Source organism: Gracilinanus agilis, chromosome 3 (genome assembly GCF_016433145.1).
Source record: "Gracilinanus agilis isolate LMUSP501 chromosome 3, AgileGrace, whole genome shotgun sequence".
Taxonomy (NCBI): domain Eukaryota; kingdom Metazoa; phylum Chordata; class Mammalia; order Didelphimorphia; family Didelphidae; genus Gracilinanus; species Gracilinanus agilis.
The window spans coordinates 294,363,445-294,378,301 of NC_058132.1; the positions used below are offsets into that span (position 1 = coordinate 294,363,445).

General features: G+C 35.1%; 1 protein-coding gene across 1 annotated transcript in view; it reads right to left on the reverse strand.

Moving 5' to 3' along the window:
* Positions 1-1,232: 1,232 nt before the first annotated feature.
* The window catches only part of HNMT (histamine N-methyltransferase), a 53,653-nt gene continuing 40,028 nt past the window's right edge, over positions 1,233-14,857 (reverse strand). Inside the window, exon 6 of the mRNA XM_044669900.1 lies at positions 1,233-3,030. Coding sequence (XP_044525835.1) covers positions 2,675-3,030 — 356 coding nt within the window. The 3' untranslated portion in view covers positions 1,233-2,674. The remainder of the gene's footprint in view (positions 3,031-14,857) is intronic.

Genomic DNA, 14,857 nt, shown 5'->3' on the forward strand with positions numbered 1-14,857 from the left:
TAGAATATTAAAAGTATTACTTTTATCAATAGATAGATGAGCAAGGAAAGAATGAGATGGATATTCTCCAGAGAAAGTATGCTCTTAACATGTGACAGAGAAAAGCCATGACTCTTTAATCTCTAGTTTGCTCTTAATCATTAAGGAGAATGACCTTCCAACACAGAAGGTTTTAACAAATGTAATTAAAAGGAAAATCCGGCCAAAGTTGGAAAAGAAAATGAAGGAGCATGCTGCTACTTTGAATTAATAGAAGTCTCTAGATCCAGAAAAATTATGCTCTAGGACAGGGGTCGGCAACGTATGGCTCTCGAGCCATATCTGGCTCTTTTGAGGGCCAGATATGGCTCTTTCTGCAGGAGCCATAAAGTCAATTTTTTTTCAGGTGCTGTTGAGGAGCATGCACTGTGAGCACTGTATGGCTCTCACGAAATTACATTTTAAAAAATGTGGCATTTATGGCTCTCATGGCCAAAAAGGTTGCCAACCCCCCCGCTCTAGGATAACTGACACACTTTGATGTGATTGAAGAATTATTGCCAATAATCTTTGAGAAATCATGCAAATTGAGGTATAGCAGAAAACTGATGATTCAGCAAATGTAACAGTTTTCAAAAAGGGAAGGAAAGTGAATTTTGGAATCTATAGAGTGTTAAGTTTGATGTGTATTTTGCCAGTAAAAAATAATTGAATAAGATGGTCTTGAGTGTTTAGAGGGATCAACAGATGTCAGTACAGATGTGTTAAGAACAAGTCATGATCAAGTAAATCTATTTCCTTTTTTGATAAGAGTTGCTTGACTTGTAGTTCAGAGGAATACCAAAATCACAATGTATCTGGCTTTTAGGCATACATATGGTAAAGATGATCATATTATCTTTGAAAATAGGATTGAGAAATGTGAGCTAGAGATGTTATGACTTCTTAGCTAGTTAAAAATATATATTATAATACATGCCATATAGTATATATACTATATTCCATACTATACTAGCTAGTATAGGCAAATTTCAGCTTAATATTGTAGAAAATTTTCAAATAACTATTGCTGTTCAAAAATGATAGGCTTTTTATGTATTGAGCTCTCTATCAGTGGAAGTGTCCAAATAGAAAAGGGGTTCTTAGCCATTTTTGTGTAATCAAATTCTTCTACAATCTGAAGTCAAAAGACCCCATCTCAGAATGATCATTTTAAATCCACAAAATGAAATATGTTGGGTACAGAGGAAATATCATATTGAAATTTAATTAAAGAAAACTTTTTAAAAAATTCTTAGATCCCAGGTCAAGAACCACTGAAATACAGCCTAGAAGATCATTCATCAGGTAAATTGTAGAAGGTATTCCTGCATTGGACATTGGTGGGGAGGAGAGGAGAAGAGTCAATAGCATTTAGGCTTGGGTTAAACCTATGATTTTATCCAGTATAGGAAGCTCCAGCTAGAGAAATTCCTTCTATCAATGTAAATATGCTACTGTTCTGTGACTTTAGTCTTAAAGAATTGCCTGTGGAAGTGAGGTCAAGATATTTTTACATAGAGCAACACAGTCCTGAGGCAGGATTCTGTCTCTCTTCACTATGCCACTCTGCAAAATACACTTTAGTTTCTTTTTTTGCTTTTAGAATAAAGTACCACCTTGTTTCCATAATATCTTTATTATATCATAATGATAACACCATTCAAGGTAAAGTCATTTAAGGTCATCATTGGTCCATATCCATCATTTAAATGTGTTTGTGCTGTCTTTTTTAATCTGTAAGATTAATGGTTTAAGGGTCACTTTTAGTAAAGTTCCATTATATAAAATAACATTTATGGAAGAATTTGAGAAGATATTTAGAGAATAGAAAGCAAAACTTGTTCATCATTTGAATAAACAGGTCACTAGAAAAGTTCATTAACTCTTTCAGGTGAATGTGGTCAGAAGTGTAATGGTAAATATCTTAACAACCAGCTCTCAAAAAGTGAATGAATAAAGCATCTTTACACTTAATCTGCATTATTACATTTTTTGGTCCTTTTTTTAAGTCTAAATAATCACCAAAAAAAAATCCTAATTTGTAACATTTGCTGACATCCAAGGTATAAATGGATAAATAGTCACATTGAAAATTTAACAATTTAATAATATAAATTGGCTCTCTTGAACCAGTATCAATTAGATACAGCATGCTACCAGATATACTGCACTAGAATTTAGGCAATTGGATTTAGCTGTGTCTCTCTTTTAAACTTTAGAAATGAGCTTTATAGGATGTTGATGAGACTCTGCTGAATCAGAGGCCATAAAAAGATCCTGTTTTATATATAAATGGATGACAGAAGGTAATAGACCTTCCAGATTGTTATAGGTCTAGATTATGCACGGTCTTCAACTATATGAGACTGTGATATACTAACCATGTTTTATACTATATGTTCTACTATAACACAAGAGCAAATTACTGGTAATTCTGTACCTAATTATTTCAGATGAATTGACTTATTTTACATATATTTATATGTGCACATGTTTTCTTTCCCTAAAGAGTATAAACTCCTTCAGTAAAATGTCATTCTGTTTTTGGCTTTTGAATCTTCCCCACCTCTCCACCAGGAACAGTATTTGGCACAGAGTAGTTGCTTAATAAATGCTTGTTTGAATGACTGATAAACAACTTGGTGGTACAGAGTTATGCTTCAACCACTATGAAACTCAAGTGATTCTGAAAAAGGATCTTTCCCCTTTCTTTTACACTGAATCCTGGCCTTTGAAGGTCTTCAATAATCTCAGCTTTGAGATCAGGTGGTGCAGTTTTGCTAAAGTGGCAGGTTTCTGTTAAAAAGTCCAGAAGTAACTCCCCATTTTCATTGCCTTCAACAAAGCAATCTGATATATCCATAGTAGAAAGAAGTTCAAAGCATTCATATTTAATTCCCAAAGTTTCTAGGGTTTGAGTGATGTCAGAGGATGACACATAAAGGCAGAGGTCATTTTGGGGTAAGCGGGATCCATACTTCTTCCACAGTTTGTCCCAACCACTGATTCCTATCATAGAAAGGAAAAAAAATGCTTAATCATCAGATGACTACAGGCAAAAGTTCAATTAATTTTTTGACAATGCAAATGAACCACAAAGGAAGGTGACTTCTTGCCCCTTATAGAAAACTTTATTAAGAGATTAGCTTGACCTGCCATTTCACTGTTTCATGATGCAGGTGTGAGAAGGCAGGGTGAGGGAATGACTAGAAAACCACTCAGGTTGGGAAGTTCTGAGTTTAATTCTTGCCTTTGACACATACTGGCTATATAACTCTGGGGAAATCACTTAACCTCTTAGGGTCCTAGACAACTCACAAAATCCCAACATGGTAAGAGGTAATTTTCTCACTCTAAGCTCCCTATGTGAATGAAGACCCATCTCTGGATGGAAAAAAAAATGTATAGATGAGTCTAGTTTTTTCAACTCAATTATAACACTCTTCAAAAAAAAACAAAAACCAAAACACTTCTCAAGCAGTTGTTTTTCTTCTGTGTTTCTACTTCCATAGTTCTTCTGCATGTGGATAGTGTTCTTTCTCATAAGTCCCTCAGAATTGTCCTGGATCAGTGCATTGCTGCTAGTAGAGAAGTCCATTACATTCAATTTTACCACAGTGTATCAGTCTCTATGTATAATGTTCTGGTTCTGCTCCTTTCACTCTGCATCAATTCCTGGAAGTCGTTCCAGTTCACATGGAATTCCTCCAGTTTGTTATTCCTTTGAGCACAATAGTATTCCATCACCAGCAGATACCACAATTTTTTCAGCCATTCCCATATTGAAGGACATCACCTTGTTTTCCAGTTTATATGATTTGGGATGTAGACTCTAAACAACCACTCCAGTGTAATTATTAATAATATGGAAATAGGTCTTGATCAATAACACATGCAAAACCTAGTGGAAATACTTGTGGGCTATGGGGGGCAGCTGAAGGGGGGAGAAAGAACATGAATCATGTAACCATGGAAAAATTTCCTAAATTAAATAAATAAAAAACAACAGCATATAAAACACGCACACACACACACAGACACACACACATACACACACACACACACACACACACACACACACACACACTTTTCCAAACTACCTACTATACTTATTCCAATACTATTTGTACATATAGAAAAAATTCAGTCCATAATGAAACAATTGGTTTGAGAGACCCATGGGTGATACATAGATATTTAATGTTGTTGTTAAATTGTTTCAGTATGGTCTGACTCTTCAAGACCTTATTTGGGGTTTTCTTGGCAGAGATACTAGAGTGGTTTCCATTTCCTTCTCTAACTCACTTTGCAGATGAGGAAACTGAAGTAAATAGGATTAAATGACTTGTTTAGAGTCATAAGGCCAGGAAATTCCTGAAGATGGATTTGAACCCAGATATTCCTGACTCCAGGCCTACCACTCTATCTGTTGCCCCACCCAGTCAAACACACTCTCTCTCTTTCTCTCTCTCTCTCTCTCTCTCTCTCCCTCTCTCTCTCTCTCTCTCTCTCTTTTATTCTATCTCTCTTTCATTCTCACTCTCTCTCTCATTCTCTCTCTCTCTCATGTTCTCATAGGAGGATCCAGAATATTACATCTCAGTACTTCATCCACATTTACATCAAATGAAAGAGACAACATGGGACAAAACCTAGAAAAGAATCTTTTGATTTGAAAATTCCTTAAGAAGTCAAACTATCCCTTTAGAACCTTGTTTCCCTGCTACACAGCATCAATTATCAAAGTTGGTCTGAATAAGTAAGTGAAAGAAAATGAGAAGGAACCCATTTTTCCTTCAAGGTAGGATCCTAAAAGATGATCTATTTAGCTAGGTGGCTCAGTAGATAGAGCTAAGAGCCTAGAGTCAGGAAGACCCAAATTCAGACACTTTTAGTGGTGTGCCCCTTGGCATGCCATTTTACCTCTGTCTGCCTCAACTTCCTCATGTGTAAAATGAGGGGGATAATAGCACCTACCTCCCAAGGTGGTGGTGAAGATCAAATGACCTAACAATGGTAAAGTGCTCAGCACAGTGCCTGGCTCATAGTAAATGCCAGGGAAATATTAGCTATTATCTGGTCCAATACTCTCATTATGACTGAGGAAACTGAGTCTCAAGAAGTGAAGTCATTTGTTGAAGGACATTTGTCAAATCAGTAAAACCAGGAATAGCTCCCATATCTTCTGGATCAAGTTATGTTCTTCTCCTTGCCTTCCTATTATGCTTCTACAATGACTGAGCTCCTGCTCTGAGCAATGTGCTGGAGGAGAAGCAGAAATATAAGGCAAGCTCCTTTAAGGAGCTAGTTTGAGATAAGCCAAAAAGGTGAAAAACAATAGAGCTCACATTTATTTAATAAGCTCATTAAGGTTTGCAAAGCAATTTACATGTATTAACCCAAGATAATTCGAGACAGTTCAAAAGAGCAAATCAATTTAATTTAGCAAGTACTTATTAAGTACCTACTACATACAGGGAACTACATTAGGAAGGTCGTAGGGAATATAAAGAGCGATATAACTCAACCTGTGTTCTCAAGGAGCTTATTGTTTAACGGGGGGGGGGGGGGGAGATGCTCATATTCTTGAAGGAGTTTCATTGTGGGATTAAGATTTTTCAGTTAGAAAACCTGGGATCAAATTCTGCTCACCACTTGCATGACCTTGGTCCCTTAACATTTTTTCATTTGTCAAATCTGGGTGTCTTCTGAGGCTTCTTCTAGCTTTTAATCAGAATAAAGAAGAGGTCCAGGAAGAATGCTGTGAGATATCTGAGGAGGGGAGAGTTTCTTTGCATCATGGAGCAGCTGAAACCTAATTTAGATTTTGAAGAATGGATAGATGGGACTGTGATAAATAGAGAACAGATCAAGGAAAAGGATGCCCCTTTCAGGAAATAGGGGATTCTATGAGCAAAGAGGTAAAGACAAGAGGAGACTTGGAGACAGAAAGTAGACCAGGTTGGCTGAAATGCTGAATTCTCCAAGGGAAGGTACATGAGTTTAGGCTGTAAAGAACTTGGAGCCAAATCATCAGGGACATCAATTTCCAAGATAACAAAGAAAAGATATCAGAAAACACACTATGTTTAATTGATTTATTTCCCAAAGAGTGACAAGAAAGACTCTTTCTTGCTGGTTAGGTGAGTAATAGGATTGCATATGAGGAACAGGTTAGGGGAGGGAGAAACCTTCAGTTCATTGAAGGACAATCTAAAAATGTGACTTTTTTCAAAAACACTTATTTCAGGAGCTAGCTGTTTATTTTCCTGAATAAAAAAAGCTTGTCAACAAACAAGCTTTAGTAGGAAAACAAACACTACAGTGGTTGAAAATAATCTTGGTGATATTTTTTCACATGGTAGTAAATGACAACTAAGCACTAGCTATAGAAATGTTGTTGGTGACAGTGTTCTGTGACTCTTCTTCAGTACCACTTCTGAGATAAGCTGTATACACATTATACATTCCCTGACTGATGTGTTATTATAATAGCTCTCAGTGGGTGCAACTATGGTGTTACTTTTGTTTTCAGCATGAAATGTGTTGGATTCTTTTTTTTTATTGTATTAAAAATAACAGTGCAATTTGCATATTTCCTAAGACAGCTAAAAGAGAAGAAAAGAAATTTTAGTTTTTTGGTCTACTTTCAGTTTACAGTATCATAGACTTTCAGGGTTGGAAGGAATTGAAGAAATCATCTAGCCCTGTTTCTGCCTGAGCAGCAATGGTCCCTCTACAACATCCTGACAAATAGTCTCATTGAAGAGCCTGGTGACTTCAGGAATTTATAAAAAGGGCTTTAAAAAGAAAATGGAGGTGGGGAGGAGGAGCTTGACCACCTACATACACCGTTAGTTCTCACAGAAAGTGGCAGATAAAGCACAGGAAAAAGAATGTAAGTAGAAAGGCAAAGTAATTTATAGAAGACACTACCACAAGATCAGTAACAAAACCCATGGCCTCATATGTCTCTACATAAATACACGAGTATGGGCAATAAAGAATCTGAAATACATGTCTTAATGCAAAGAGGGAAACTTGACCTTGTGGAAAGTACTGGGACTTGATGGACTGTGCCTCATGGCTATAATCTAGCAACAAAAAGATATATCTTATTTAAGAAGAACAGATTAGATAGAAGAGACAGTATACCAGTATATATGTAATTCTAACTGGAAGGGCAAAACATTCTAGTGAGTTTTCGTCTGAGAATCAATGTGGGAAAAATATTAACCATATTGTAGTGCGAGTATAATACAGATCACTCTGCTCAAGGGAGAAAATTAATGAATTCAGGAAACAAACCTATCAGGGAAGTGAATTGTAATAGTGATGGGAAACATGAATAATATGAGCAAAATCTGAAATCTTGTTTTTGCTAAAAATGAAGTAGCTGAAAAAGTTCTACATGTGAAAATTATTACATTCTTCAAAAAGGAGAATAAATAACAAATTGAAGTTCCAAGGTTAATTATAAAAAGTAAGAGGAATCATTTGCTGAAAAATTTGGGAAACTTGGGAGGAAATGATCACGATATTTTAGGAGTTTATGTTACATATATAGGGAAAGGAAGCTAGTATAGTCTCAAGAACATTCCACATTTACAGAGTATGGGTTTCAAAGGGTAAAGAATTCCATGGTCTAAAATTCCACAGAAGAAATCAGCCCACAGTAAATGGAGTCCACCCAAAAGGGAGTGCTTATTTTGCCCTTTCATCATTTTAGCTAATCTGATAGATGTGAGATGACATCTCAGAGTTGTTTTGTTTTTTATTTCTCTAATTAATAATGATGTAGAGCATTCTTCATATATTTCTATATATATACATATATATATATCTTTGATTTATTTGCTTAAAAACTGTCTGTTCCTATTTTTTATTCATTAGAGAAAGAAATGACGAATAGAAAAAAGTAAGACATAGTTTTATATATACATATATCTTTTTGTCAAAAGATGCTTTCTCTAATGGGAGAAGGAAGGGGGGAAAAGGGATGGATTTAACTGGGTATTTTAAGATAACAAATAAACAAATTTAAATAAAAAAAATAAAAAGTTCTTATGACAGAAATAGGGAAACTCTAAAGAGAGACAAAAGTGAACATACAAGGAATTCATGGACCAATTTATAATTTAAAAGATTTGTTTAAAGATGAAAGCAAACACAAAGTGAGGGGAAAAGAAATCCAAAGTGGAATGGTTTGATAAAAAATAATATATATATATATATATATATATTGTGCCATCAAAAAATATATATATAATGTCCCATCAATGAATACCAAAAGGAATGGAATAGGCTACAGGTCAATGAAAGGATAAAACTACTATTTAGGTTAAAAGGGAGAATATCAGAAAGGAAGCAACACTTTTGCTTCTGTGGGTTTTATTTTGCCATAAATACTGATCTTTGAATTAGAGATGATAGAAAACCCCAAAACATAACAAGAAACTAAAACACCGATAAATGAGAAAATGCTGTGAGACCACTTAGTTTTTTTCAATGAGTCTAAGTCAACTGATCCAGATAATTTACATCCTAGAATCCTGAAAGAATTCATAGATAGTGATACTAAACTCAGTGACCTTTAAAAAACTGAGAATAGGAGAGATGTCTCAGAAGTGGAAAAATACAAATATTATCCTGTAGTTTAAAAAAAAGAAGAAGACTGGTGAATTCTTCAATCTATCATATGATTAATTTCACTTTCATTCCTATCAAAATTCTACAACCTTTTGGTAATAAGGTGATTGTGATCAATTAAAAAGGGAACCAATACAATGATCACTAACAAGAGGTTTCATCAACACAGGTCATCCCAGACTAAGCTCATTTCCACTTCTGATCATTATTAGCAGTGGTGAGTTGGAGCTGGCTGTCTTGGCTCTTGAGAGCCAATTGTTACATTTTCAGCATGAATTGCAATGAGCATTTGCACTTTGGAAATAACCAAATACTACAAATCAGAGCTTCATTTATTGTTTTACTAATTATTTGTACTTAAGAAATGATAAAGAAAATATTATTAACGCAGATTAAAAGTAAAAGTGTTTCATGTGTACATTTTTTCAGAAAGTCTATTTTCACATATTTACCAGCACATAATATGTTATTAGTATTATAGTCACAGCATACCTAGATTTCAGAGAATCATTGAAAAGTTTCTTATGATATCCTTCTGGATAAAATAGAGAAGCGTGAGTTTGGTAATAGTAAATAAGTTATTTCAGAACTGTTTGGATAACACAAATCAGAGTTATAATAAATAGATTGTCAATCTAGAAATAATTCTCCAGTACAGGGGCCCAGGTACTTGTTTTTGGCCCTTGTTGATGAGTATATTTTATCAAGCAGAGGATGAATTCAGCAAAAAACATTACTCTGTGAAAGCCACTGGGGTATGTTCAAGTGAAAGAAAAGACAGTCAATATATCGAATCTGTGGCTAATATAGAGCATCTCTCCATGTAACACTTTGGATAAGAGAGCTTGATTGTAACAATAGGCCAAATTGAATCATATGATATGGAACAGGAATCAAAATTAAGTCTTTCTTATATGTTGGAAAGTAGATTAGACAAATACAGAAAGAGGAAAGTATGACTAGATGGCAGTTTGTGAAAAATCTTTAGCCTTTAGTACACTCCATTTTCAATATGGATTCACAATATGAATATGGTCATGAGTTCTATTAATAGAGGCATTGTTTATAAAATATGGGAAATAATTTCATTATCCTTTGTTTTAACTGGATATTTGGAGTATTATATTCAGTTCTGGGAAACACATTTTAGGAATTTATAATCTAAAGCAGTTTCTAGAAGAGGGAGGTAAGATGATAGAGCTCACACCAGTGAGGAACAGTTGAACAAAACAGGGTTGGCTAGAAAAGGGGAGACAACTGCCTTCAAGGATGTGATGGAGTGGTCATGTTTCCAGATTTTCCATTTTCCTCCCATTGCTATTGAGAGATGAAATAAAGCGATAAAACCGAGAGAGACTAGGACAGTCAAGAAGAACATGAAGAGAAAGGTTAGTAGGAAAGATGACAATGAAAAGATAAAAAAAGCAAAGCACAGATAGATTTCTCTTTTTTCTTCTTATGCTTTCTCTTCTGCGTGCTTTTGTTCCTATATCCATTCTTTTTTTTTTTCCTGTGTCATCCTTTTTTTCTTCCTTCATCCCTTCCTATCTACTTTATTTTTTTGTTTTATTTCTCATATTAATTTACACTCTGATTCTAACAGCTTTCCTCATCTTCAAGTGCTTGGATAGGTTGTCCCTTTATGTGCATATTTTTACATGCTTTAAATAAGCATATAAGTTAATAGTATATGTTAATTAATGGTTTATATGTTCAGTTTTGAAGCTACAGATAGGGAGATTTGATAAAAATTTGACCTAATTATGTTTCATATATATATAACATATATATAACTAATAATATGTCTATATTATATATGTATATCATATTTTGGCAATGGCCTCTTTTGTAGTTATAATATCTCAGAAAACATGTTACAGAGTAAAGACAGAATTTGTGAAATGCATAATTTCTTCATGTATTTCTACTAGCACTAAGAAGGGGAAGTATCACTAAATCCTTGTTAAAAATTACTGAATCTCACTCCCAAAGGAACTGGAAAGCTGAAAATGATATCACAAAAAAAGGAGTCACAGTGAAAACATGATTCTGTGCTTTGCCTTGCCATTCTCTGAATCCAATATACCTCTCCTTATTCTATTCTGTGAAGCTAGAGGGCCTAATTTGGATTTCTTTCTTTCCTTCTTTCCTTCTTTCTTTCCTTCTTTCCTTCTTTCCTTCTTTCCTTCTTTCCTTCTTTCCTTCTTTCTTTCTTTCTTTCTTTCTTTCTTTCTTTCTTTCTTTCTTTCTTTCTTTCTTTCTTTCTTTCTTTCTTTCTTTCTTTCTTTCTTTCTTTCTTCCCTTACCTTCCTGTCTTAGAATCAATACTGTATGTTGGTTCTAAGGCAGAAGAGTGGTAAGGGCTAGGCAATGGGGGTCAAGTGACTTGCCCAGGATCACACAGCTAGGAAGTATCTGAGGGCAGATTTGAACCTAGGACCTCCTGTCTCTAGGCCTGGCTCTTAATCCACTGAGTCATCCAGCTGCCCCCTAGATACTTTTTTAAACTATGTTCTAGGCTAGGTGTCTTGCTGGCACACCTCTCAATGTCTAGAGATTTCTTGGAACTTGAATGGGAGAATTCTCCTTTGTCACTTTGAATTGTTTTCTAGTTAGTTACCAAATGTTAGCATTGGCAGTGACCTCAATAATTATCTAACTCAAACTTTTTAGTTGATATAAAAGAAAAGTGAATCCCACAACGGTAAAGTGATTATTTTACCTACAGATCTTGGGTCACAGTTAATAATGACAAAGCCTAGATTATAACTTACTTTTCTTTCCACCATAGTATACCTTTGCTGTCCACATTTCTCAGTTTCTGCAAAGGTGGAAGATCTAATTCAGCCATTAAACAAAAGAAATTAACAAAATGTTGGTTCTTTACTACAAGGTAAGTGTGAAGAAAATTTTATCTTGAACAAGGTTCTAAAAGACTTGGTAAAAATGAAAACAAATTTAACACCTTTTTGAAAACCTTATCCTTGACACAGTTATAACAAGTTTTAGTGAAGGCACATACTTCAGGCTATATTTCCAAGTGGTATGTAGATAGTGATGTGAAGAGAGACAGGTTTATATTTGTGTTGAGGTGACAATGATTCATTGGCTTTGAGTCACACTGTTGAATTCCTGGAATGCCCAAGTCCAAGAAGGGCCACTACAGTCCACTCTATAAACTCAAAAAAATGGTATCAATATTTTTAAAAGTTTGACTGTAAATTCTTGTTGTATATGTCTAATCAGTATCTTAACCTAACTTAGTATTATATTTCTTAATAGCTAATTTCAAAATTTCTGAACAAATACTGGCATATCAATGCAATAGAGTAGTATTGTTCTATTTTAAAAGGGATGAATATGTAGAATTCAGATTTGTGTGAATTACAATAATATAGTGATTTTCAGTGGAATGTATGCTCCTTGATGACTGAGAATGCCTCACATTTAAATGATTATCCTCAGAAAAGGGCAGTGACTGACACTAGATCTTTGATAAATGTTTGCTAATTGATTGACAACAAATATTGTTGAAAAGAACTCTAAAAGGAAAGATAAACTTTAAGTTATTGGAATGACTACTCTTGTTCCCAGGGAACTAATAATGAGGCATAGCTCCTTCCTTTTAGCAGATATGGGACAGTGAAAATGGAAAGTTGCCCAAACTTCTATACTTGGCCATTGTATCCACTGGTTTTACCTAGTTGTTTTTCATTATTTTAAAGGAAGATTCAGTCTAGGTGTATAAAAAGTATGAATAATGGTCTTTAATAAATAGATAAAATACTTATTTTGTAGTAAGTACATTTTCTGAAGCTACTCTATCTTAAATGTTTCCCCCAAAAAATAATTTTGAAAGAGAAAAGACTGAGGGTAGTTTTTGAGAAAAAAGACAGATACAAACAAGGAATCATTTCCTTTTCTTATCAATTACCTCCTTGATAATCAAACACAAAAGTCATATTTTACATAATTCCTAGAAATAAATGAATTGCAGCTACAGTTGGCAAGTGACAATACATCTAAATATGGGGGGGGGGGAAGGGCCCTGCATTAAAATCACAAAAAATTTATCTTTGAGCCTTCAATAAAGGTCAGGATCTCTAGATTATGGAGGAACTTGATTTATCCTCAACTCACTCTCACCTCATGTATGGGGTATACATACACACACACATAATACTGTTTGTTTGATCAATGTACTTAATTCATTATTTTTTATATTTTATGTTACATTAATTTGAATTTTCCTTTTCTTAAATATTAATCAGATTAAAATATTATCTGGAATTTGAAGTAATTCTGATTTAAGTGGAAATTACTTCATTGTTGAGGAATATATTTACTTGGATCAAAGAGTCTATCCCCTCTCCATCAAGAGGTAGATATTGCATTTGCTTTATCCTGGGTCCTCTAGTTTTTAGTCATTGCCTTGATCATAGTTCTTAACATTTTCAAATTTGTGTTTATAATAATATTACAATACAATAATGGGCACTAATTTGACACTTAGTAAAGCCAACATTCTGCTATCTGCATGTGAGTTTTCTATGCTAATTTTCATATCTAAACCTGGCTTCCTCTTCCTGACAGATATATTCCTAGACAATTTCCTTTGCTGGCCAGCCTCCTCTAAAAAAAATGCAAGTTAACTTTAATACTCTTTTAATGGATGAAATATTATTAGGAAGGTAGAGATGATACATAGAGTTGTTTAAGCAATCATGTGTGAGGGAAATCCTTGAGAGGATTTGAGTCACGAGGATAGAATGGCAGCTTTGGTGCCTCCTGTAGTTAATCGGAAAAAAAAAGCAGCAATAGAGAAAGGAGATAATAAATCATGAGATGGGGGCAAGCCTGATGCTCCCTGGACTGCCCCCTGGACTGCCCCCTGGATTGCCTCCCTAGGTGACCTGGGCAAAATAGAGAGCCATATTTGGTTTCCAAGATGTGGCATGTGAGAGTTAGTGGTTGGAGAAAAAGTGATAAACTGAGGCAAGAGCAGATTTGGGGGGTCTTCTCTTTTGTGCTTGATGCTGGCTGGACTTCCATGTGAGTATGGTTCAGGGGCCCACATGGCAGCTACAGAATAGTAAACTAAATGGAGCAGTGAGGAAAGTAGTCCCTCTTTCTCTTTTTCCATCCTTTTCCCCTACTCTTTTTTGATGAAATAAAATAATAAAATCTACAGCCAGTCTCATAATTCCCCCCCCCCCCATTACAATCATTTAATGAGAAGGAAAATGTCCAATAAAGGACTCCCCTCCCTTTTATTGAAATTGGGACAAAACTACCTGATAACAACTTATAGTAAAGCTGATTTTTCATAAGTAAATATTTCAAATATAGAGACCATTGAAGAAACAGCATGCTGTAATGGAAAGCAAGCTGGCTTCAGTCTAAAAGGCTTGGGTTCAAGTTTCACCATTGATGAATACTAGCTGTAGGACCTTAATTAAGTCACTTATTGTTTCAGTGCCTGCAGGCACCAGTGCTCTAAGTCAGTAATTACAGAAGGATTAATAATAGTTTGCATTGGTAGAAGAAATTATAAGAATCTCCAATACAATGAAATTTTAGGCCCAGTTACCCCCAAATTAGATGCTTTTCACACTCAATATACCCAATTTCACCCTGAAATTCCTTGAAAGAAGAGCTACACATAATACTATATTTGGCCATTTTCCCACATATCAAAATCAAACTCTCAAGAACCACTGGCAGCAGCTTTGAGAGTTACCACTTTTCTTCTAGATCTCTTCCAAATCTTTCTCCTCAGAACACTCTTAATTCAGATAAGCTACCAAATAGTACGCAAAACTCAGTGTATTGAGACCCAGGCCTGGAAATGGGAGGTCCTGGGTTCAAATTTGATCTTAGACACTTCCTACCTGACCTGTGTGACCCTGGGCAAGTCACTTAACCCCCATTGCCTAGTCCTTATTGCTCTTCTACCTTGGAACCAATACATAGTATTCTAAGATGGAAGATAAGGGTTTTTAAAGAAAAAAAAAAGAACAGAAGCTTCTTGAGGCTAAGAAATATTTTGTTTGGTTGTTTTGGTATCCTCAGCCCTTAGCACAATTTCTCTCTGTCTGTCTCTGTCTTTGTCTCTCTCTCCTTCTGTCTGTCTGTCTGTCTCTCCTTCTGTCTGTCTGTCTCTCTCTCCCTACTTCTCTCCCCTCCT